We start from the raw sequence: 27,733 nt of genomic DNA on the forward strand, positions 1-27,733 counted from the left end.
CTCCTTAAGACATTGGACGGTTTTGCAAATATTATTATATTATTATCCTGTTAATTAACAATTTTCACATACACTACACACCACTTAATTCACTTTTAATAATTGTTCAAACAATTTTGAAATATTTGATGGTGGGGATAGGGATAGTGTCGATTGTTACTAAAGTCGTATTCAAGCAGCTAGAATTTAAAAAGTATTAATTATTTGTAGCATTACATTTAGCAATATGTACTGCTGTATGTTTACAATATGGTAATAACATTCAAAAATTGTAAACATGGATGTTATTTTCAATATTTACTTTAATTTGAAAAATGTACCTGTTACTCTTGTTTCCAGTCACTACCATGTTGCAACTTAAATTTTCAAACAATTTTTATTTATACTGATTCAGAACTTATCAGTATCAAATTATAAGTCGTTGTGATGCAAAAAAATATTTACAAAAACCTTATTTACGGTTTTTATTTCAAAATTCGTGATTTTATTATATTTATATAGTGTGTACACAACTTTTATTTATAAACTTAAAAACAATAATTCCACGGTTACATGAGAGAGTGCGCTACAGTGTCGAAGTCGGACAATTTTTCCGCGTTTATGTCGGTACCAAAATTATTATCTTTTATCAGTAGTTAATTAATTAAACTTATAATATTTAAGTGTAATGCTAATTTTAGCTCAATTTCGTATCGTTCGTATTGCTGACCTGGTACTTTTTCCTTAATCAAGTAAGTTAATTCTTTTTTTGAAGTATGATAACATTTATAGGTTATAATGGCGTTCAACATGCATATAATGTAAACATAATGTACGATACGTACAATGCAGGCAGGTTTTAATTATAATTGGACGCAGATCCAAAAGTTCTTAATTATTTAATTTTTGAAATGAATGTTTCTTTTAACGAAATCTATTGTTAAGAAACAAGCTCTCTTGAAAATTGGGAGGGGGGGCGAATATGTGTATATACAGGGTGATTTATTAAAGATGAATGCTTTTTTGTAAAATTGACTTCTTATGTTCACTTAATCTACACACTAAAGCTCCACCAGTTTGGCCGATGTAGATTGCCTCATTTACAATATTTTACAAAAAGAGAAAATAGCCAAAGTGTTTTTCTTACTTTTAATAAAACCATTTTCAAATATATAAATCAAATAGTACTTAACGAGGGATTAGATGAAAGTAATTTTATTATAAATGTTTATTTGTAAATAATACGTAGTTGATATAAATCTCCATGAAATTTGTCTATAATAACATAAAAAAGAACAACTTATATTAACCAGCTACTATAATTAGGTTTACAAAAAAAAAGTTGTTGGAAGACNTGAAAAAAAAAAAATTACTCCAAAAATCTATAAATTAATTTACTGTGTAGGTGTATGTTTTTAAATCAAATTGTCTGATCATGAGTATTAACGAAAACGACTCAGTCTGTCAAATAGCCGAAGAAATTTAATAAAAGTATTACTTAATCATTGTTAAGGGGATTTTTTTTAATAATTGTATGGACCATACGTCGAGCCTGTTGTGTAGTAAGGAGCAGGATAAGCCTGTGGAGGGGGTACAGCGTATCCTGCATACGCGTACTGCTGCTTTTGGGGGTAAACTGAAAAAATAAAAAAATATTTTAATCATGTATTATTAAAAGTGTCTTATAACAAAATAAAAATAAATGAAGATCGTGTATGAACTTAGGGTTTTGTAGTCATTAGGTATTAAAAAATAAACACAATACCTATACATTGTAAGTGGGCATTTTATAAATTGCAAATATTTTCTGAAAAAGGACTAAAGTAGAAAGAGCAAAGTCAGTAGAATAAAAAATACATAGGCAATTAAATAGTAATTAAATGCACTAATGAGATATTAAATGCTTTGGTTACTAATTACTCTCCTAACGTAAGATTAAGTTAGCAGGGTATGAGCGAAAAAACTATTTAAATAATGAATTCTTATACTTAGATTTTTTGGTCATAGTAATTAAATGCTCATTAAATGTTATCCAAACAGACGAGTTGCGAATTAAATGTTCTAATTTGTTTTAAGCAAATATTAAATTAGCACAGCATAAGCAAAAAAAATATTTAAACAATGAGTACTTACAGTTTTTTTTGTTATAGTGATTAAGTGCTTATTAAATGCTACCCAAACAGACCAGTTGCTAATTAAATGGTCTAATTTTTTTCAAGCAAATAAAAGACTTCATAACATAACAATAGGTACGTTAGCATGCAAGGATCAAAAACAGGTTTAGGCAAGGAAATTCACTGTTTCAGTTATGAACTCTTTAAAGGCTAATTAAATGCCAAAATGACTAATTAAATACTTCGGGCAGTTTATTGAAAAATCTTTGTTCTCCTAGCTTAATATTTAGTTAGCAGAACATGAGCAAAAAAGTTATTCAGACAATGGATACTTACAGCTTTTTTGGTTATAGTGATTAAATGCTCATTAAATGCTATCCAAACACACAAGTTGCTAATTAAATGGTCTAATTTTTTTCAAGCAAATAAAAGACTTCATAACATAACAATAGGTACGTTAGCATGCAAGGATCAAAAACAGGTTTAGGCAAGGAAATTCACTGTTTCAGTTATGAACTCTTTAAAGGCTAATTAAATGCCAAAATGACTAATTAAATACTTCGGGCAGTTTATTGAAAAATCTTTGTTCTCCTAGCTTAATATTTAGTTAGCAGAACATGAGCAAAAAAGTTATTCAGACAATGGATACTTACAGCTTTTTTGGTTATAGTGATTAAATGCTCATTAAATGCTATCCAAACACACAAGTTGCTAATTAAATGGTCTAATTTTTTTCAAGCAAATAAAAGACTTCAAAACTTCGACAATTGGTACGTTAGCATGCAAGGATCAAAAATAGGTTTAAGTAAGTAAAATTACTGTTCAGTCATTTACTGTTTAATGGCTAATTAAGTGCCCCAATTATAAATTAAATGCTCCGGGAATTTATTTAAACAAAAAATTCTGAATAATACTTATATAGCTTGCAGAAATTTTATGGAAATAACAAATTCAAGATCTAATTAGGTGTAATATGAATCGAGTCTGTTGTTAACTTAACTTGTCGAGTGTTAAATTAACACAATTGCAATTCATTTACGCTTAAATGAAGAATAATTAACTCCTTACATTCAGCATGTACAAATATAATGATTCTTCATTTATTTTTATTGTAAGGATAGTTTTTGGAAGTTAATTAGATAGGTACAAAGGGTACATAGGGCTAAAAAATTATGACATCCTTGTAGTTTAGTTTAAAACCTGCAGTAAAGGGTAAATTGTTACGGTTAAGGCTTAATATGTATTATTGCAAGACGACCTTTAACGAACTGTTTTTCCTCTGCAACCAATCCCAGCAAAATGTTTCCCAAAATTCCGCATGTATAATAATATAATACGGGGTTCAACCTTCAATTTTACGTGACACGACCTTCATTATTTTACAGTGGTACTAAAATTATAAAATATAGCGGTACTTTGTTAGGCAGTTACTAAAGTGATTGGTATTTATTGCTATGCGTGTGAAAAACTGCTATTATTATACCATTTCTGGAGAAAGTAAAAGTAAAAGAAAAAAACGAGACTTAGCTTCTCCTTAAGACAGTGGCGGCGCATAAATGTTAGCGGATGACGAAAATATCGTGGATAGAGACGGTTATAGATGAGGAGGTAGTAGAAAGAGTAGGAGAACAGAGGGCGGTATGGAATTAAGTAAGGAGAAGGGGTTATAGAATAATAGACATAGAGGGTTGGTTAGAGACATATTAGAGGCAGAAACAGGAGTAAAGAGGGGCAGAATATAGGGAAGAATTTATGCTTTTGCCTGATTTGTGTTAAAAATGCCATTAAAAATGTTCTTTTTAAACAGCTCTACCTTTCTGAGGATACTGAATATGACAATGGTCGAAACGCTGTGTGAAAACAGTCTCGTTAATTTTTGTTACTTCTTTCCCGTTTCCCATTATAGGTAGGTACTATGTACTCTAAGGGGGGGGGGGGGCGAATTCTAAATCCAAAAAAAAAGAAGCGTGCGCTATTCTGAAGCTACGCTAGGTGCAACATCAGCAGGGGTGGGGGCGATGTCGATGTTAGGTTAGGTTACCGGGCATCAAGTATTGCATGTTGATGGCCTCCTCCCGTTCCCGTTCGCCTCTCAGACAGACGGCGGCTCCGGAGAACAGAACAGCCCCTAGCAACGACCATCCCACCCCGACCCACGCGAGCGCGTAGCTCCAGTCGTAGAATGTCCTTGCGTTTTCGCGTAGCACCTATAAAAAAGATAGAAATGCGAATTTTCGAATGAAAACTTCCAACGAACCTGGCATTATGTATTGCACGTTGTTCAGTTGTTCACGTTCTTTCTCGCTGCCTAGGCAGCAGGCGCCGAACACGAACAAAAACGACGAACACAGCGAAAACATCACACCCAGCCATGCAAGCACGAAACTCCAGTCGTAAGATGTCGTTGTGTATTCTTGCAGGATCTGCGCATGCGTATTAAACATTTCAATAAAACAAATCAGAATATCAATACTGCTAGACAATTAAGAAAGTATTGCTGTTTTCGGTATACGTCTAGGTGTTATAATCTCAAGCAAAGAGGTTAAGGGTGTTTTAATGATTTAAACTGCGGTTATACAATATTCCTGTTCACGATACCTATTGCGATCTGTCAGATGGGCGGAGCTTAAAAAACATGGCTGAAACAAGTACGTGAAATAGTTCACGCCTTGAACTACCAGATGTCGCATCTTCATCTGACTGATCCCAATAGCTAAACGTTAACTATCCGAATACCAAATGTAATATTTGACCATCTCACTTAATGTTTAGCCGTATTTTACAGATAGGCTTTGACATCAATATCGTGTTGGTTCTGCATATCCGTTACTTTCTTTTGTGCCAACATTGACAGTCAGTAATCTTTGATGTTTAAGGAATTTTAAGAAATTATATTTAATATTATATTTCGCATTAAATTTAAAACAAAAAAGATTTTACTTACGGAATTCCATTGTTGATAATATTCTTCTCCTACCACCTTCTCTTTTTCATAAAATTCAACTGCATGCCATAGACCCATGGCCCCCGCACTCAGCAAACCTAAAATTCGTTATTATACTTTAAAATTAACAACAGTAGAACGTAGCTGCTCAATTCAAATTACATATATTTTTTTTTTGTAAAGGTGCCCTTATTTCAAATTTACACGATGCACTTGCTAAATACACTTGGTGTGTTCGATTATTTTTTTGTCTATTTGGTATATTAGTTGTTTAATTTTCAAAAATTCAAAATTAATTTTATTGTATCAATAATTTACTTAAGAAGGGAGTGACTCATGGATGCACACTGTTATCGCTACTTTTTAATCTATAAATTGAAAACGCAATCAATATCATTAAAGACAGTGCAACTGTAGGGATAAATATAGAGGATCAAAAGATTAGTATGCTTAGATTTGCAGATGATATAGCAGTATTAGCATCTAGCAAGGAGGACCTAGAGATAGCTTTAAATAAAATGGAAGCGGTATTGACAAAACAGTACTGTATGAAAATAAATAAAAGTAAAACAGAAATATTGGTATGCAAGGGAAGAAACAGTAGGGAAAGAGCGAATATAAAGATAGGAGACGAAAGATTAGAAGAGGTGACTGATTTTAGGTATCTAGGAAGTCAGATAAGTGAGAACGGAAGGAGTAGTAGGGATATAAATCAGAGGATAGAAGCATTCGAAATGTGGTGTTACAGGCGAATGATGAGGATACCGTGGATAGAGAAGGTTAGAAATGAAGAGGTATTAGAAAGAGTAGGAGAACAGAGGACTCTATGGAAGTCAATAAAAAATAGGCGAGATAGGTTAGTAGGACACCTTCTCAGGCATGAAGGTCTAGCCAGATACATATTAGAAGCACAAACGGGAGTTAGGAGGGGTAGAGGTAGAGCTAGATTAGATTACTGTTCGCAAATAGTCAAGGATAAGGGTTGTTTTAGCATTAGGGAAATGCGAAGATTAGCTCAAGATAGGAACGAGTGGAGGTGCGTGTCCAAACAGTCTAAGGACTGAGGACCTTATGACAATGAATAATATACTTACATGCAAGTAACATCAGGATCGCTGTTGCCGTAATATTACTAGGTGACCTTCGCCAACATCCTGTCACCCCGGTGAAAAATGCTGCAAGGACTGTTAAAAATGACAGGATGAAAAGAGCAATAGTAGATCGACCCATATCTGAAAACGAATAAAAAATACAGTGTCTAACTAACTAAGTTTTCAACGCTGATTTTCATAATTTTAGTACCTAGCACTTACAATCTTAATGGATAATTTTTGGGTTCTATGCGGAAAAGGTCAAAAGGACCCTTTAGTAAAATTCCTGTGTATTCCTGTTCGATTATCCTAACTGAAAATATTTTTATTTTGGCTAAGAAACGATACCACCTTCAAAAAATTTATTTGAAGGCGCCCCTTGTACTTGACATTTTTTCTTCGTAATATTTTCGGTATTTATTAATTGAAATATTTTAAATCCCATAGCGTCTATCCAATGCAATATCGATTATTATTTATTTATTCCTATTGGGACCTAAATACATAATAGTATATCGCACATAATTACCATTATTATTATTACTATTATTATTTAAATACAATACTGGTCGTAGAAGAGATTGATATAATTGTTAATGACGCCGATAAATTCTAAGTATTTGTTACAGTGTGAAATGCACAACTAATAATGCAGATAATAATAACGGACCTAATTTTCCATTTTTATCCCTACTTAAAATACTAGACTTAAGGCTTTCCATGTACGTATTATTATATGTATGATACTAACATTATTATTGTTATTATTATTAAATAGACGTAATAAATATACTAATTAAATCGGAAAATCAGTTTGTCTTTGATATACTGACTCAAACTCTGTGCCACTAATCATTTTCAAAATATTTTTTACAACTACGTTAAGAACCATGTTGAAAATGAAATGTTTTGGAGTTGTAAACAAAATGGCTAATAATGACGATTACATTTTATTTTTGGCTACACTTATGTACTTATACTTATGAAACCAACTATTGTAGACATTTAGACCCGCTCACTTTTTTCCAATTGTTTTAACCACTTCGAAAACGTCAAAATTTGTGATTTTTAGTTAAAAATTCTAACATCTACTAGGGTATCTAAAGTAGATCTATGACTTAACTCGATCTTTTAATTATACGTTTTAATAGCGTGCTAATTCCAGAACAGAAAATTATGACAGGAGTTTGTTGTAAGGCAAAGCAAACCAAAAATGGTTCTTTTTAGCGTTATAATTTGCAAATATCTTTTAAATCAATTAATAATAAACTTGGATGAAATTTTATAAAACTCTAGTTGTTGATAATTTAAACCGATCGCCTTTAGGTTGGTATTTCATGTATAGTTAGGACGATCGAAATTCGCAAAGTCCACAATTAATTATCTGTCAGAATAGACGTATTTTCTTTCATGTTTCCACTTGGGACTGTAGTCTTTTGCGACATTTTGAACACGCCCTTGTTATGTTAGGAAATGCTTCATGAGTTTATACGGACAAAGTGAAAAGAGATAACCGAATAATAGTAAGCGGTGCAGCGGTTAGAGATTGCTTAGGTACGCAAAAGATTAGGATCGTCTTTATAACTGCCTGGTTGGAATTTGAAATTATATTGTAATGTTCGTGGGTTTAACAAAAAGACTCACAACGACAAAAACTATTTATTTACGCTAATTATTATTGAACTTAAAAACACTAGCAAATTATTACTAAACTTCGGTAATTATTCTATTTATTTACACTACTGTTACTATTCACTGTTCTATTTATTTCACTTCTATCACTGTAAATTTATCTGTTGATTCACTTCTACAACGGTCAATTTATTTCTACTCTATTCCGGCGTACGTCTCTTCCTTTTTATACTCCCTTGCCTCCTTTCGTGAACATTCTCCAGCCGTCCAGAGAAGTCTCGTTTTCTTTGAACGGTTTAATTGCTTTCCCGGAACGCAGGTACGACTCATACGTTTACAGATACGGCGCACATGAAGAAAAGCGCCCGCGGCTAGTCGGTGAATCGATAAGCCGCTCACACACACGTATGCCCGATCACACATAATCACGCTCGCGGTCGCTACAATATCTTCAAACAAACGTCTTTGCTTTCCTAAATTCCTGAGAACGTTGAACTTACTTTAAAGTCCCATGCTCAAATTTTGCCTGTGTGCATCTCTTTCTATTACACATTAACTGGTTTAAATTCCCTTTTATTTATTAGTGTCCGCTGCAATTACTATCTGACATCTCTTTTCTATGTTTACGAGTAAAAGTGGGTGTTCTGTCAGCAACCGTTGTAGTCTTATTAGTAAGTTAAAAGACGAAAGTAATTTTATTGCAGACTATGCTAATTTTGAAAGTCCTAACTATATCTTGTGCAATTTTTCTAGAATCTAGTAACCTAACGTACGTAATTTCTGATAGCTACTTACGCAGTCTTGTCCAAGCATCATCAGTAAAGTCTTTCGTTTCGTTATTTTCATCAGGAATGAAGTAGTTTATATTTGTGCAGTGAGTTTCTACAGGGCTCAGGTACGTTTTCACTAAAAAGGAAAACCAAATTTAAAAAGAAATAATATTTCCTATGGTTCGAATGATTTTGTTACACCAACATTAGCGTATTTATCACAAAAATAATTTTGCTTTGCATTATTAATTTCTAATAATGGTATATTGATGTGATATGTATGTACGTACCAGTTGGAGGCCTTTCCTTCGGGAAACATATCCGGAAAAGACCTTTTGTTCTCGTATAATAATAATACTTAGTGTTTACGCTGTCTACCAATGCTTCGTTCTGAACGTTGGGGTTGCTACTTAAGTAATCCTGAAAATGAAAGGAAAAGAGATTTGTAAAATATAAAAAAAAGTGAAATACAATTTCTGGTTGAAATCAAACATCATATAAGTGTTATTTGTATCAAATTCAAAAAATTGAAGGGCTGACTCCTGAGATATTTTTACGAAAAAAGTTCTATTATACCAGACATGTACCAGATGGTGGTTTTGCTGGGTATTGGATAACTGTGTACCCGGCATTAGCTCATCATCATAAGGTCGTCAGTCTTAAGACTGGTTGGACACGCGCGTTCACTCTTTCCTATCCTGACCTAATCTTCACATTTCTCTAAAACTAGAACAACCAATATCCTTAACTATTTGCGAACAGTAATCTAATCTAGGTCTACCTCTACACCTCCTAACTTCCGTTTCTACTTCCAGTATGTCTCTGACTAGGCCTTCATGCCTGAGAAGGTGTCCTACTAACCTATCTCGCCTATTTCTTATTGACTTCTATAGAGTCCTCTGTTCTCTTACTCTTTCTAATACCTCTTCATTTCTAACCTTCTCTATCTACGGTATCCTCATCATTCGTCTGTAACACCACATTTTGAACGCTTCTAATCTTTTATTTTCCGCCGCGCCCACTGTTCATGTTTCGCACCCGTACAGGGCTGTGCTCCAAACATATACCTTTAACAACCTTTTTCGAATTTCTAAATTAACCGTTCGCGAGCATAGAAGTGACTTCTTTTTATTGAAGGCGACTCGACCCTGCGTTATCCTCTGGTTTATATCCCTACTACTCCTTCCGTCCTGACTTATCTGACTTCCTAGGTACCTAAAATCGGCCACTTCTTCCAATTTTTTGTCTCCTACCTTTCGCTCTCTCCTTACTTAAATTTTAGTTATTGGTTAACAGATTTTCAACGAGAAGGTTGAATTGAAACCATTGAAACGAGCCTATAATATCTATAAGTACTAATCAATTATCATTAATGAAAACCTTATATACCAACAGGCGGCAGAAATTGTAACAGTTCGGCCATAATGATGTATTCTTGTTCATAAGACAAAGTAAGCACAAGAACTATACCGAAATAATAAATAATTTAGTATAGTATCATTAAATAATGTTAAGATTAAACAAATTTTCATCAGGCAGGTTTTTTGTCATACTTATTAGATTACTGGTGGTGTTGGTTTTTCTTTTTTCTTTAGTAGAATTACCTGGCATTGCCAGGTCCCCGGCGTCATTATCCTGATCCTAAAACAAGTACGGGATCCAAACCGGGTTCTCGGCTTATCTCTCCCTTAAACATTTTCCGAAAAAGCTTCCTAATAAGCGAGTTACGTGGTTGTGAACTTTTAAATTTTTTGTCGGCATCTATTGTAAATATACCTGTAAATGTGTGCTATAAATATTTTATAGATACTCGTGCTAGATATCGTTTGCATTATTTGTTTTTTTGACCTTGCTGTTTCTGTATCTAATTAGTGGAAAGTCAGTATTCCACATTCGTTTCTCTTGTCTACTTATTAAGCAGGTTGTTTCTTTAAGTACAAAATAATGCTTAAGAATCGAAAGTAACATTTGCTTTGTACAACGTCCATTTTAAAGAATGTGTGACGTTTAAGAAATGCAGATTTTCCACTTAAAATGCGATTATAATGTCGTTAATACCAAAGCGATAGTGCAAGAAGCGCAAGGCTGGGTGAAATCCAATCTACATCATGTAAAATTTATAATTGTATCACATTTTGGATTATGGTTAATCAATGAATTTTGCAAAATATTAATGAATTTACAATTTGTAGCTAACTTCTACAGATGGTGTTCATCATTCTGTCTGTAGTTATTCGGTAAACCTTTTTAAAGTATGTAAATAGATAGGTTATCTTCGTTCTGGACTAAAATCTCATGTATTTTCTTATGATGCTTCATTTTCGTCTCTTCTATCCACTTTTACCCCCTCCACGCCCACTCTGACGTCACTGCCACCAGTCATCTTTGACAGCTGTCATCGTCAGCCATCTTTTACAACCGTCATCGTCAGCCAAGGCTTCGCTCCGCTTCTTCTACCTTATCATTAGGAAGCAACAGATGATGGGGCCTCAGGGGCTTGAGCACCCGCACAGGGAGCGGGGCAAAGCTCTGGGCCACGATGACAGCTGTCAAAAATGGCCGATGTCCGTAACGTCAGAGTAGGCGTTTCATAAGAAAATACAAGAAATTTTGGTCTAGAACGAAGGTGGCCTATCTATATATGTAAATTACTCGTTGTTTTGTCGTAACCTAACTATCTACGGCGTGCTGATGAGACCGAAATGACTGTTAAAGACTTTTGAAAATAAATATTTCATCGGTTCTCTCACATTTTAACTTTAATTTGTAATATATCAATAACTTTTTGCTAATTATTAAAACGTTTTAATGGTGTATCTATCCATAATCAGCATGTGGATTTATTAATAGTGAGTAGAACAAAAGACAAAGGGATTGTTGCGAACGTTAGATCCCTTTCTCTTACAAACCGTTTCATTTTATTGTCTTCTTTTTTCCAGCCAACTCGATAAAATCGCCAATTTGATAGTTTTATGTAACAAAACGTTGTACTATCTAATATTGCAACATAGCAATTGAATAGTGGCTTCATTTAAATACTCGAACTCGTATTTCTACTGACGATTAAACAAAAGAAAGAAAGTTAGTAGTTGATGGTTAGCACAAGGCGGTCGGTCAAACGGAATTTTATAACGCTTGGCCTGTAGCTGATGCGTTACTATATAATTAATTTGTTTAGCAATTTTTTTTCGGAGTTGCCTAATAACGTTGCTTATTTTTAATTAATAAAAACGCAAACGTTTTATTTTAGAATTACATTTATTGTTTCCAAAATTGTACGTAATAACTAGTAAGTCACGAAAACAAAGTTAAAATTAATAACATAAGAAACGGTACTTTTCTCTCAACAAGGTACGATCCTTGGACCTATTTTATTTAGTATGTATATAGGTGCTTATATTAATGATTTACTAATAATAATCATCATCATAAGGTCGTCAGTCCTAAGACTGGTTGGACTCGCACTTCCACTCCTTCCTATCCCGAGCTAATCTTCGCATTTCCCTAAAACTAGAACAACCCACGTCCTTAAGTATTTGCGAACAGTAATCTAATCTTGGTCTACCTCTACCCCTCCTAACTCCTGTTGCTGCCTCTAATATGTCTCTGAATTGCTCTTTTTTATGTCATAGCAAGAAATATTTGTCGTTATCGTGTGATCTGAGGTTGTCGTACAAACTCCATTGATGTATAGTATGCAGAGAATTCTTCTCTGTAAATTTGCAAAGAACTAACCAGCAAGAAACAGAAAACAATAATTTTGCGTAAAAAACGGAGGACTTTTTCTTTAATTATTCACAAGTATTCAAATACATATTCAAAGTGCAAGGAACCTTTAAACAATAAGAATTGACGAACAAAAATTAAATTTTAGTTTCATCATTATCATAAGGTCATCAGTCCTAAGACTGGTTGGACACGCACCTCCACTCTTTCCGATCCTTAGCTAATCCGCATTTTCCTAAAACTAGAACCCACATCCTTAACTATTTGCGAATAGTAATCTAATCTCGGTCTACATCTACCCTCTACAACTCCTGTTTCTGCCTCTAATATGTCTCTGACCAGACCTTCATGACTAAAAAGGTGTCCTACCAACCTATGTCGCCTATTTCTTATTGACTTCCATAGAGTCCTCTGTTCTCCTATTCTTTCTAATACCTCGTCATTTCATTTCTAACCTTCTCTATCCACGGTATCCTCATCATTCGCCTGTAACACCACGTTTCGAACGCTTTTAACCTTTTCTTTTTCGCCACGCTCACTGTCTATGTTTCGCACCCGTACAACGCCGTGCTTCAAACTTCTTTTTATTAAAAGCGACACTACCCTGCGCTATCCTCTGCTTTATATCCCTACTACTCCTTCAGTTCTGACTTATCTGACTTCCTAGATACCTAAAATCGGCCACTTCTAATTTTTCGTCTCTTATCTTTATATTCGCTCTTTCCCTACTATTTCTTTCCTTGCATACCAGTATTTTAGTTTTACTTTTATTTATTTTCATACAGTACTATTTTATTAGTACCACAACTATTTTATTTAAAGCTAAATCTAACTCCTCCTTTAGTGCTGTAAATAACAATAATAATAATAATGAATAATTATTGCTAATTATTGTGCGACCTGAACGCTAACATTTAATTAAATCAATAAATGAATTTCGCCTGTTCTTTTAATTTTTATGGGACCGTTGGCATTCCAACTGGTTCATCATTAATGGTCGACAGCAGAGGTAAGAGATACCGCTAGAAATATGCGCACGTGTTTGGATATCTATATCTACTCGTATGTATGGAGCAGGAACAAAATGTGAATTTCAAAGTGACCATACGACTAAACAATGTATTGCTGGTGTGGTATAATAATAATGATAATTGTATCAGTTATACCACGGACACAACCTTGTCTCAATTATGTTAAACGTTCTACTAATAATTGTGCTGATGGCGGTTAATTCGTCGTATTCAACAGCTTTTACCGTTTACATCGAAAGGAAATTTGGAAAGAAGAGTGGACATGCTGGTGTTAGAAAGTTTAGAATAATGTCTCGAAAATAGACGTCTTTCCCGACTATTGTATAAATTATTCAAATTTAACAATTGCCGAAGGACTCTAGTCTAGTAACATCTTACGGATTGACTAAGTTTTTATTTAATGATTACTGTAATAGAAATCGGCAGTTTAATTCTACGTACGAAAATTTTCATGTAAAAATAAAACAAAAATACTGGTATGCAGGGGAAGAAAAAGTAGAGAAACAGCGAATATAAAGATAGGATCCGAAAAATTAGAAGAAGTTACTGACTTTAGGTACCTAGGAAGTTAGATAAGTCAGGACGGAAGGAGTAGTAGGGATATAAAGCAGAGGAAAGCGCAGGGCCAAGTCGCCTTCAATAAAAAGAAGTCACTTCTATGCTCGCGAATGGTTAATTTAGATATTTGAAAAAGGTTGTTAAAGATGTATGTTTGCAGCATGGCGCTGTATGGGTGCGAAACCTGGACAGTGGGCGCGGCGGAAAAGAATAGGTTAGAAGCGTTCGAAATGTGGTGTTACAGGCGAATGATGAGGATACCGTGGATAGAGAAAGTTAGAAATGAAGAGGTATTAGAAATAATAGGAGAACAGAGGACTCTGTGGAAGTCAATGAGAAATAGGCGAGATAAATTGGTAGGACACCTTCTCAGGCATGAAGGTCTAGTCAGAGACATATTAGAAGCTGAAACGGAAGTTAGGAGGGGTAGAAGTAGACCTAAATTAGATTACTAGATTAGATTATAGAACAAACAGAATAGCTCAAAACCCCAACGCCAAAACACGACACTGTAGTTGTCCGAAGCACTTTTCGGTAACAAAGTTACCTTCTTCAGGGACTGAAGTAAACTGATTAGATTAGATTACTGTTCGCAAATAGTTAAGGATGTGGGTTGTTGTAGGTTTAGGGAAGAGCGAAGATTAGCTCAAGATAGGAAAAAGTGGAGGTGGGTGTCCAACCAGTCTTAAGACTGACGACCTTATGATGATGAGGTATATAAGTAATGTTCAAAAATTTAATGTAATAGTCAACAGTTGTAACTGATAGTAATATTCTAATGAAGATGTCGGCAGCCGCAAATAACGAAACGTCTGAAAACAAAGACCTTTGGTGGCGGGAAGTAAAGGATTTTGTTTTTTAAATTTTAGTAAAATTTCTAAGCACACATTCAATTAAAAATTGCTAAGATTTGTAATAAATTGTAGCTGCGTTACCTATACGTATTTCAAAATTTTTAACGGCATTGCACCTTTACATGTTTATTATTCAATTCAAACCAAATTTCTATAATTTATAACTGCATGTTACGTTAAATATTCTGTTTCATTTTATTTACGAAACCCTGTTGAAGTAAATAGGTACTTATAACTAGTAAATTTAGGTATTATTAGAGCGTGAATGATTTTCTTTAGTTTTGCGATAAGATTTGTTTTACAAATTTGCGATAAAAGAAGGATAAAAGTATTACCTTCAACTGTAATAAAGCATATCGATACGACAACGCAAGTATATGTAAAAATAACGCTAGAGCAGTACTGCAAATTGTAAGGTTTATCGCTTGACGCATCGTTGAAGTCTCTATGTAGTAATTCCGCTTTTGGCGTATTTAAAGATTTTATTCAAAATGAATTTTTATATTTGTTACATTATCTTTTCATTCTGAACGTTCTGATACAATTAAATTTTAAAAGAGACGTTTTTGTTTGTCTCTCTGCTTGTTTGAATATAATTTACCTCAAAGCGGATATACGTATATAGGATGATTTGAATGTGGTGTTTTTTAGTTTTGCGAATTTGTGGTAAAATAAGAATAAAAGTGGTGCCTTTAAGAGTAATAATTTTAATCGGAATGCCAACGCTAGTATATGTAAAAATAACGCTAGAGCAGTACTGCAAATTGTAAGGTTTATCGCTTGACGCATCGTTGAAGTCTCTATGTAGTAATTCCGCTTTTGGCGTATTTAAAGATTTTATTCAAAATGAATTTTTATATTTGTTACATTATCTTTTCATTCTGAACGTTCTGATACAATTAAATTTTAAAAGAGACGTTTTTGTTTGTCTCTCTGCTTGTTTGAATATAATTTACCTCAAAGCAGATAGAATGATTTCAATGTGGTTTTCTTTAGTTTTACGAATTTGTGGTAAAAGAAGGCTAAGAATGGTTCCTTTAAATGCAATGAAGCAGTATGTAGTCCGAGCACAGAATTCTGTGCATATTTTCAAAATGCCAGTAACAATAAGTAAATTAGCAACTATACATATACGTTTACGTATTACCTGAAAATGCATGCAAATTCATTTAGAAGGTTAGGCAAGACTCAATTGGATATAATTAATATACTTATATTTTGGTAGGTGTTTGTACATAGACAGTTGCATAAATAATTGTAACAAAAACAATAAAATTAAACATTACAGACGTTTAACATAATGTCATGTCATACTCAACTATACAGTTATACATATATGTAGTACATGAAAACTGTAATTTTATTGTAGGTTAAAATTTCAAGTATCTACCGTAAGTGCAAGCTTCTTCTTGTTTGTATAGTGGAAGCAAAAATAAGTAGAATCGACTTTGAAATATATTTGTAAAATTAATGTACATTTTAATTTATATACGTATGTATATGCAACCAACTGTACACTCGAATGCACTCATTTAGACCCGATCATTTTTTTCCAATTATTTTCTGCGATATTGAATACATCAAAACGGATTTTATTTTACAATTAAAACAGATCTATTTAAAAGTCTCATTTCCATTTATTTTATGAATTGTTCCCTTACTGTAATTAAGTCTAAGGGAAGGATTAATCCCTCTTTTATGGTAAATTTTAGTACAGCAGTGAAGAATACTCATTTAACATCAATTAAATTTGATTGGCCTTAAAAGTGTGTAAGAGTCTTACTACAATTATAATGTGGGATTCTGTACAATATAATATACAATATACTGTCCATCTACTTACAAAATATATGTACGTACCTACATAGGTGTACACATATATACGAGGGTGGATTGATAAGTTTCCGGCCTAACCAAGAGATGACGCCACTAGGCCTACCTTGAGGTGACATTCTATAGTACCATCCTTGGATAGCTTGTAGCTATAGTTTCAGCCCGATCTCCTTGCTAGTGTAGGTTTGACAGCACGCTGAACAAGACGCCTCTGTGGTTTTCGTAAAAATGGAAAAGCAGGAAAATCGTNTTAAATCAATAGACTTTTGATATGTAGTAAGTTTCTTTTCACATACTTTACTGTAGCTACTAATAATAGGAAGCTTCTACTTTTATGTAAATTTAAACTTGTGTAAAGGTGCGTCAGGCCTCTCTTGGTGTTGTAGTTTAAACAGTACCGTTAAAAAAAACGTTAACTTGCCACTTTGGGCCGAGAGGTATGCGATGGTCTTACCATTCAGCGAAGCCTCACTGTATTTTGTATTATACGTATGTGTTAAAAAAAAAGTAACAAGGAAATGCTACTACAGGAACAATGGGTTTCATGTGGAAGTAAATTACAATGTCGATGCGCAGGCTTTAGATACTGCAACTCGCACAAGATGACTCATTATTGACAAAGAATTAAGTCTTTCAATTACTTGATAAGAATTATTGTAAAAAAATCATCATCATACTATCAACCTTTGAATTTTTCAATAACTAGAGCAACCTATTTGGGAATAATAATCTAATCTAGATCTACTCCTGACTCTCTTTCAATTCCTGTTTCTGATTCTAATGCTAATGCTTCTAATATGTCCTTCATCCCCTACCAGCCTATCTCGCCTGTTTCTAATTGACTCTCTTAGAGCCTTCTGTTTTCCTACTCTTTCTAACACCTCCTTAGATCTCATCAGCACTTCATAGACAGAGAACCCTCGAGAGTAAGTTGATACAATATTCAGTCGAGATAATTTAATAAGTATGACAAAAAACCTATCTGATGAAAATTGGTAATTAAGATATTATTGCCATAAGTCGTTTGTCCTAATTATAAACATTACATTCCCGTTTCAACGGTTTCAACTGAACCCTTCTGTTGAAAATTCGCCAACCAAGAATTATTTCATTGGTTTAGCGTTTAAACGAGTTTATGAACACTCAGCTAATGGAGGGTATCTAATCTAATGCTTAGTTACAGCAATATTTCGTCATTTACTGGTAACTGAAATTGCTCATAAATGCTAGATAATGCCAAACACTACTAATAGTATGTATGGTAATTTTGGGCTTCACAGTTTGGAACTGAAAATTAATTTTGCATCTACATCGAGTGATAACCGAATATGATTCTATAATTAGATTCCTTCAAGTCTGTCCAAAACGTCTAATAATTACGAAAATTCGATAATCTTAGTGCGCGGGTTACTAATTTGTTCAACAAAAAAAGTTGTATAAGTACCTCCCACTTTTTTGTGTTTTTAATTCACGCAATGCATGCCTATTCTTGTATATTACGAGATTACTACTGATTCAAAACAATCCCACACGGAAATATCATAAATACTGTCTCCTTTACGTAATAAGTACAAACATTAAAATTTCTCAATACTGCTGTTTTTAATGGTAATAATAGCAACTTAATAAGATGCCGAAAACGGTGATGATGCGGTATGTATCAACCCGAACGATGAAGTAGTCTGTGACGCTACAATATGAGATCATATCATTACAAACTTATAGCGAACTAGGTTTTATCCGCGGTTTCGCTCTCGTTGTTTTCCTCAGTATGTGTCAAAAATTATCGAAGACGACATAAAACTTTTTTTTTATCCTTCGGGTAGAGTATTTTTTTATTTTTTTGGAAAATAGGTGCCCTACGTCCTTTTCCATATCCCTGATAATGTTTGTACAAAAGGTATTTCAATGTTAAACATTAAAATATGCACTAGCAATATAAAAAATAGAAAAAAAATTAATTTAAACACAGGGAGGTTCAATTTGGACGTCTTTTTATAGGAAATTGGTTAAATAAATAGGTACATCAAAATTAATAGCAATTAACTGATCTACTTATTAAATCGCCTCTGCCCTCTTAGTATAATAAACTGATAATTTTAATGGAAAACACAGCGTCAATATCGACAGTACCCCGAGCGCCTTGGTATTACAGTAACTCCGATCAGAGATGTCGCAGCGGTATAATAATAATTACTGCTGTAAATCAGTGATTAGTAATGATTTGCGATTGACACGGCCATACCTACCATTTTATTAAACTAAATTTATAAAATATTTTGTTTTACTTCTAATAACTGCGCGATGAAAATTGTTTCCCTTTCCATCCTAACCGACAAAAGTAAAGAAATCCAAATCTTCCTCTTCTAATAAATATAATTAGATTTTAAACATTTTTTTCTGTCGATACTGTACAATAAAAAAATTAAATCAATAGACTTTTGATATGTAGTAAGTTTCTTTTCACATACTTTACTGTAGCTACTAATAATAGGAAGCTTCTACTTTTATGTAAATTTAAACTTGTGTAAAGGTGCGTCAGGCCTCTCTTGGTGTTGTAGTTTAAACAGTACCGTTAAAAAAAACGTTAACTTGCCACTTTGGGCCGAGAGGTATGCGATGGTCTTACCATTCAGCGAAGCCTCACTGTATTTTATATTATACGTATGTGTTAAAAAAAAAGTAACAAGGAAATGCTACTACAGGAACAATGGGTTTCATGTGGAAGTAAATTACAATGTCGATGCGCAGGCTTTAGATACTGCAACTCGCACAAGATGACTCATTATTGACAAAGAATTAAGTCTTTCAATTACTTGATAAGAATTATTGTAAAAAAATCATCATCATACTATCAACCTTTGAATTTTTCAATAACTAGAGCAACCTATTTGGGAATAATAATCTAATCTAGATCTACTCCTGACTCTCTTTCAATTCCTGTTTCTGATTCTAATGCTAATGCTTCTAATATGTCCTTCATCCCCTACCAGCCTATCTCGCCTGTTTCTAATTGACTCTCTTAGAGCCTTCTGTTTTCCTACTCTTTCTAACACCTCCTTAGATCTCATCAGCACTTCATAGACAGAGAACCCTCGAGAGTAAGTTGATACAATATTCAGTCGAGATAATTTAATAAGTATGACAAAAAACCTATCTGATGAAAATTGGTAATTAAGATATTATTGCCATAAGTCGTTTGTCCTAATTATAAACATTACATTCCCGTTTCAACGGTTTCAACTGAACCCTTCTGTTGAAAATTCGCCAACCAAGAATTATTTCATTGGTTTAGCGTTTAAACGAGTTTATGAACACTCAGCTAATGGAGGGTATCTAATCTAATGCTTAGTTACAGCAATATTTCGTCATTTACTGGTAACTGAAATTGCTCATAAATGCTAGATAATGCCAAACACTACTAATAGTATGTATGGTAATTTTGGGCTTCACAGTTTGGAACTGAAAATTAATTTTGCATCTACATCGAGTGATAACCGAATATGATTCTATAATTAGATTCCTTCAAGTCTGTCCAAAACGTCTAATAATTACGAAAATTCGATAATCTTAGTGCGCGGGTTACTAATTTGTTCAACAAAAAAAGTTGTATAAGTACCTCCCACTTTTTTGTGTTTTTAATTCACGCAATGCATGCCTATTCTTGTATATTACGAGATTACTACTGATTCAAAACAATCCCACACGGAAATATCATAAATACTGTCTCCTTTACGTAATAAGTACAAACATTAAAATTTCTCAATACTGCTGTTTTTAATGGTAATAATAGCAACTTAATAAGATGCCGAAAACGGTGATGATGCGGTATGTATCAACCCGAACGATGAAGTAGTCTGTGACGCTACAATATGAGATCATATCATTACAAACTTATAGCGAACTAGGTTTTATCCGCGGTTTCGCTCTCGTTGTTTTCCTCAGTATGTGTCAAAAATTATCGAAGACGACATAAAACTTTTTTTTTATCCTTCGGGTAGAGTATTTTTTTATTTTTTTGGAAAATAGGTGCCCTACGTCCTTTTCCATATCCCTGATAATGTTTGTACAAAATTTCATGACGATCGGTTGATAATTATTATTGCTACCTAGAGATTTGCAAAATAGTTTTTTAAAAGCATTTAAATATAAAATGCAAATACTTTTTTGATTTGTTATTTCAAACGTAAAATACAAAATATATTTCCCTTTTGTATTTTAAATGCTAAATGCAAAATACGTATTTTCAAAATACTTTTTTCAAATAAATACTTTTTGTAGTAGGTATTTAATTTTCTACATTTACTGAAGTATAAAATATTTTTGAAGAAAACCTTGCAGGCATTTTCTCATTTTTTAAATAATGGGGTTTTTCTAGACTATAATAGTGGTGTTTGCACTATATCACCAGCTGCGAAGATTGAGTATGGTTCATATTTTTCTGTTTGAAGTGATTGAGATATAGTTTTTCTATCTTTATGTTATAGCTTCTTTAATTTAGCAAGAAATAATTCCTCTATAGAAATAATTCTCGTTTTAATTGGAAAAAAGACACTGATGTCAAAATAGTTTGCTTAGCGTGAAAGATTAGAACCAAAATAGGGTTGCAAATAATTTTATTTGTGTAAAATCACCATCAATCATTTTATATCAAAATATTTACAATTACATTTTGTTTCTGATCTTTTACACAGAAAAGAAATGGAATCCATAGTTTCTTAAGCTTTGGGTTCATCTAATAAGTGAAGTTCTGCGAATCGTTGTCAAAGAATTTTTTATCATACGCATTTATTAGCACATCACGATAACTTGTATTTTTCAGTTTTACACAGCTGGTGTATATCAATTCGATATTGTTTTGCGGGCTGTTTTGTCGTAATTCATAGAATTTCGTAGTTCCTTGTTAAAGTGGTGATTTAGCAGGTGCTATTATCAATTTGGAACATCAAAATTCCATGGATCATGACACTGAACCCGGAAAACAATATCGATCTAATATTTTAGATTATCCATTTCCAAGGAGTTTAGAATTTTGTGGGCTCTCTTCAGCTAAAGAATTAGAAGGAATGAATGGGATGTCCCCTTTTCATTCATCATTTTATATAATGTCTGATCGGCAACACTAGCAAAATTTTTAATGGAAAAAACGCATGTATTTAAATGCAAGATAAAAAAAGTGTTCAATCGCACGACAAAAATAGGTATTTTTTATTTTGTATTTGCATTTTAAATGCAACTATTTCAAATAAACCACATCTTGGTTGTTGTTGTTGGTACCTATGTGTTACCTTACTAATGGGCATAATATAAAACACCCAGTGTAGTGATAAACAATTATTGTAAGTAATTAACAAAAGCCATCCTGTAGACAGTAAGGAATTTAATGGCAAGGTTAACCGGACTATTAAGCATTTTCTAATGTGAATACCGTTCAAGAACTGTTGTTTTTCAATTTGGAACTAAATTCCTGAAAACTTTTCATTACTTTAACGAAGATAGCCCGTTAATTTGAACTGAAATAGATAGAGAATTATGCAATTTACATAGAGGTGTGTCCCAAGAGTCCGTAGTTTAAATAAAACAAAACAAATGGTTTTTTGGAAATGCAGAAAACCCAATTTAGAAAAAAAATCGTTTGGATTTATCGTATTTATAACGAAAATGGTATGACGTATATATTTTTGATGAATCATTTAGAAAAAGTGACTCTTTTGATTGTTAATTTTAGAGAAACAAAGTGATTATTCTACATTAAATGTTAGATAAAATTTTTTAAATGCCTAATGGTCTAGTAAACGAAAACGATGAATAATGCAACAAAATAAAAAAAAATAAAACAGATTGAATAGAAGGTACATGTATATATGCTTATTTGAAAGCATAAAAGTCAAGAATGGACTTATTGATTATTGCCATCGATCTACTGTACTATCATCAACAAGTAAAAGTGACTGGACTGTTTCAATGCATTCCATTTAATTTTCTACTAGATTTTGCCACTTTCATTCAATAACCAACATTTACAGATAAAATACCGTGTATTTCATTTTTATCGAACAATTTTAGAACATAGTTTTCAACCCAAACGTTTTTAAATAATAATTTTTTTTACTACAGTAAATTAATTCGACGAAACAAAATTTTTGTCATTATTGCTATAAAAAAAATGTATTTTTAAAATAATTGTTCATTTTTAAGTACTTTTTGATTTTATTTTTTCTATTTTCGAACTTTTAAATTATTTAAATTACTTCTTAATGTTTTTTTATTAATATTACAGAAACTACATTAGTTCTTTTCGTTTTTGTAAAATTCAACTACAAGTGGATACAATAAAATAAATAAATATAATACAAAATAATTTTTGGGGCACAGTACAAATACAAAGTAGAACACGACCTTTTGGTCAGTTATTTGTAGTTGTCGTACCAGTTCATATACGTAAATAATACACAGTTATTACGCCCTGTATAATGTCTAGAATTGTTTGATGTAGAAAGTTCATTACTTATAATAAATAATAAAAATGTTTACTTGACCGTTCAATAAAAGTAATTGTAAAACTATTTGTGCGTATTATTTTTGTACAAAAGCGAGACAGGCCATTTGAAAAATTATTTTAAGAAAAAGCGCTAATAAATTAGTGTATACATTCACGAACGGCGTCTTTGATAGTGAGTTCCTGGTTTTCTAGTCATTGTCTTTGGAAATATTAGATACTATACCAAAAACACGCTGAGCTGCAAATTGTTTAACTGTCCACAACAATTGTTTCGCAATGTAATAACTTTTTCATTAAATATATGAAATCCTATGACATTGTTAGTTACTTAATAGTGGATTAATATGCAATATTAATTTGAAATCATTTTTTTCGATTTTTTATTTACCCACTACAAACTACCTCAAATTAATGAAGGAAAAATTGTTGCTGTTGTCACACACCCGCCGGGAATCGAACCCGGGACCTGTGGCTTTACGCTTACTCAGAACATTGGTGAGTAAAGCCAAAGGTCGCGGGTTCGATTCCCGCCGAGGGTGTGACAACAGCAACAATTTTTCCTTCATTAATTTGAGGTAGTTTGTAGTGGGTAAATAAAAAATCGAAAAAAATGATTTCAAACTATTTCATGTTTAAGAAATATATAATATATAATAAATACTCTTCTCCCTGAAATAACGAAGCAATTGCAGTAGACAATTAAACGATTTTTGTAACCAAATGTACTTTTTAAAAAATGTTAATGGAGCTGATAGTAATTGATACAAAAATAATAAAAAAAAAATGAGAAAAACAAAAAAAACATTCGAAAAGCTTACCTGATCAAGTATATTTTTAGCACTATCGATACTAAGCCTTGTACCTTATAAATGTTTTAGAATTTATAATAATTGAAAGAGGATCATCATGTTTTAGTGTTACTATGCCAAGTTTTACATTTCTACGTTTAATCGTTTCTAAGGAAAATGACTATGACAGATGGACAGATGGATACCTGACGAGAGTATCATTTTTACCTTAATAATACGAACCCCCCTAATAAACGCAGAATAGAAATATTAAAAATAAAAGAGCATTTCTTAAGGGTATTGATTGACGGTACCCTTTTTAATGTTGCCAGTTTTTGTGGAGCCCCTTGTTTTCTTCAATAATATAGTTTTAATGCAACAATGGACTATTTGTTTTACAAATGATGGTTGTTTTGAATTATATTTATTTGCTTCATATAGTAATATTAATATTTATCCGAAAGTTCTTGAGATAACTTAATAATAAGACTTTTAACAATGGGATTTACGTTTTAAATCTTATTTCATATATTACTATCATGAAAAAACCATGTAAGTTTCTCGGAACCTATTAGTACCTAATCTCCATGGAACCCCGGGGTTTTGCAGACCACAGTTTAACAAACGTATTGTCTAGTTTTTACCCTACTTAATTAAGCAGTTTAAAAGATATTATGGAATAAAACCAACCAATAAAGTCTTCTCTGTCTTGTAAACAAAATTAGTGTAACTGAGATAGCTGATAATACAACATTCTGGAACTAATTGACGCTTAAATCGTTTATTTGTAAGAGGGAAAGGTTGCTTAGGCCTATTTTCAGTATTCAGGATGTCCAGGGGTACCACAAAGGTTAAAGCCGCCGGAGAGTGCACATTTATTAATTTTAGGGTTCCTCAGTAGGAAACAAGGCGGAACCCTTTATATATAAGGTTACTGACATCTGTCACAGCCGATTATTTTGGAAATCATGTAACGTCGAAATTGATAATTATATTTTTTACCCGGTGACTTAAAATATTTACCTAAGAAACAAAGAAGGGAGAGGGGGGGGGCAAACTAAGTAAGCCAGGTGTTTTTTGTTTTTTGTACATATCATGTGGGGTATCATTTGAAAGCACTCGGGCAGAATAATTCGAAAATATTTTTTTCATAATTTTTAATGAGCCGAGAAATATTATGCAAAAATAAATCCGAAACAGCTTGATCCTAAAATTTTAGAAAAACAAAATCCTTATAGATTTTTACAAACTTATCATCAAACACAATGCACAATTTTAAATGATAAAGAAGAAATTTTAAATTTTCGAAACTTTTGTACGTAATAATGTATTTCATCGGGGGTACGGAACTCTCGGCGCGCACTTGACAGATTTTTTTAATTATCTGTACTTGGACAAGTCTTTACATGTATACAACAGCATTCCTCAAATATTTCCTTATACATTATGCATGTAGGCATTAAGGATTGGCATAGCGAGATTATTCTCTCTGTTTTCACCAACCTCACCTACATTCGAGGCTTTCGATTTAATACATACGTACATACATACATACATACATACATGCAGATAAACATATGTGGCTGACAGGAAAGAAAAGCTGGCGCTGGGCCATCTTCACGACTTCACGAATCGCGGAAATAAAATGTTACATATTGTACCCGTGGCTGCGACGAAACGTAGTGAAATAAAAAATCTGATTACCTGAATATTGGACCGTTTCACTTCGATGTAAACCCAGTTGTCCGTTGCGAAAGCGATGGCTAGCAAGGCTACAGCTATAATTGAAGCTATGGTCGCTAAACTAAGGGTAATAGCTGAACAAGGCATTTTGAAACACTTTCTGTATATATACGAAGGAAGCAACCGAAATCAACAACACTCACCACAACTTTAAAAAAGCAAAAAGAAAAAACGATAATTACGTAAAAAACACACGCGATTATTTCAAAAACGTTATTCAGTCACTATCTTGTTAGAATTGTCATTTTCTGTCTGTTTTTTTCGAGAAATCGGCCCGTCTGAACAACTAGAACCGCTCGTAACCATTCAGGTATCCGACCAGGTAATGGTACGGCAGAGGTAGAAATTCAAGAACTCCAAGAACCTGTTGCATTCTTTGCTTTGCTCGATTACTTGGCTTACTTGAAAGTCAGCGAACTCAAAGCGCATGTGCCAGTGCCCGATGGGTTGTCTAAAACCTGGAATATCTTACTTAAGTTAAGCGCCAAAACAAATTGTTCTTGTAAAGTTTTTGTTTTTACTAAAATTTGATGGATAAACTTCATAAAGGTTTGCTTCGACTTAGGTATGCTGGAAAGTAAGATGTGGGGTCTAATTTTAACTCGATAATTGAAAAACAAACAGAGTATTTGGGGTAAAATAGCCATTTGAGTTCGTTATATATCTTTATTTTTGTAAATTTCACTCATTTCCAAGAAGAAAAGCATCATTATGACCAATGTTCAAAGTTAGATCCGCAAAATTTGCAAAGGCCCTTTACTCATGGGGTAGCGCAAGTTGTCCCCGTTTTCGAGTTGAATTGACTGAATTTCTTGAAGTAAAATTGAAAACTACGATTTTCTTAAAATTAATAACTTGTACATTGAGGACTTAGAGATAGCTTTAAATAAAATGAAAACGGTACTGACAAAACTATACTGTATGAAAATAAATAAAAGTAAAACAGAAATACTGGTATGCAAGGGAATAATAAGTAGGAAAAGAGCGAATATAATGATAGGAGATGAAAAATTAGAAGAAGTGGCTGATTTTACGTATCTAGGAAGACAGATAAGTCAGGACGGAAGGAGTAGTAGGGATATAAAGCAGAGGATAGCGTAGGGTCGTGTCGCCTTCAATAAAAAGAAGTAACATCTATGCTCGCGAACGGTTAATTTAAAAATTCGAAAAAGATTGTTAAAGGTGTATGTTTGGGGCGCGGCGCTGTATGGGTGCGAAACATGGACGGTGGGTGCGGCGGAAAAGAAAAGGTTAGAAGCGTTCGAAATGTGGTGTTACAGGCGAATGGTGAGAATAACGTGGGTAGAAAGGGGTGGAAATGAAGAGAGATTAGAAAGAATAGGAGAACAGAGGACTCTAAGGAAGTCAATATGAAATAGGCGAGACAGGTTGGTAGGACACCTTCTCAGGCATGAAGGTCTAGTCAGAGGCATATTAGAGGCAGAAACAGGAGTTAGGAGTAGAGGTAGACTTAGATTAGATTACTGTTCGCAAATAGTTAAGGATGTGGGTTGTTCTAGTTTTAGGGAAATGCGAAGATTAGCTCAGAATAGGAAAGAGTGGAGGTGCGTGTCCAATCAGTCTTAGGACTGACGATCTTATGATGATGAATAAGTTGTGCATTAAGCACTTTCTTCACTTATTATGCAGAATTTATAACTAAAACAGTTTCTACAAGAAAAAACACAAAGTAATCGATACTTTTGACTAACTTTTTAATTAGCTTGATCGTATCTAAACTAACCAAACGTGAATGTGAATATTATATAGTTGCTAATCACTGGATTTTTGAGCTTTGTTTTTAAAAATCAGTTACCAGTTCAATATTTTCTGGAGCTCATTTTATTGTATTTGTAAGGGATGATATTCCAGCATCAAATATTCGCGTTTTAACCCTTAATATCTGGGATTTTTGCGATTTCTGTCCAAATTAAAAAGTCATAAACTTATTTTATAATGAAAATCACTAAAAAATTAATTAAAAATCATTGTTGTCTACCACTAAAACGCATTTTTATTATTTTTCAGATAGCATCGCCAAAAGGAGGCAACTATAAGGTAAGAACTGCACCATTATATGTTCGATATGCTATAAAATATGAGTGCAAGATACTCTATGCAGAAAAGCAAGAAAAAATGTGAACTTTATACTTAATATTTTGCAATAA

At 33.1% G+C, this 27,733-nt stretch overlaps 1 protein-coding gene across 2 annotated transcripts; it reads right to left on the minus strand.

The window, feature by feature from the left end:
* Positions 1-1,339: 1,339 nt before the first annotated feature.
* On the minus strand, positions 1,340-25,939 carry LOC108732634 (transmembrane protein 178B; the record flags this gene model as incomplete). 2 transcript variants are annotated; one of them, XM_018463536.2, is given in 7 exon segments in its annotated part: positions 1,340-1,615; positions 4,135-4,300; positions 5,038-5,135; positions 6,132-6,269; positions 8,556-8,666; positions 8,821-8,950; positions 25,527-25,939. In XM_018463536.2, coding segments are annotated over 7 exon segments (882 nt in total). In that variant the 5' UTR covers positions 25,653-25,939.
* Between the last annotated feature and the right edge of the window lie 1,794 nt (positions 25,940-27,733).

Source organism: Agrilus planipennis, unplaced genomic scaffold (genome assembly GCF_000699045.2).
Source record: "Agrilus planipennis isolate EAB-ADULT unplaced genomic scaffold, Apla_2.0 scaffold71, whole genome shotgun sequence".
NCBI lineage: Eukaryota > Metazoa > Arthropoda > Insecta > Coleoptera > Buprestidae > Agrilus > Agrilus planipennis.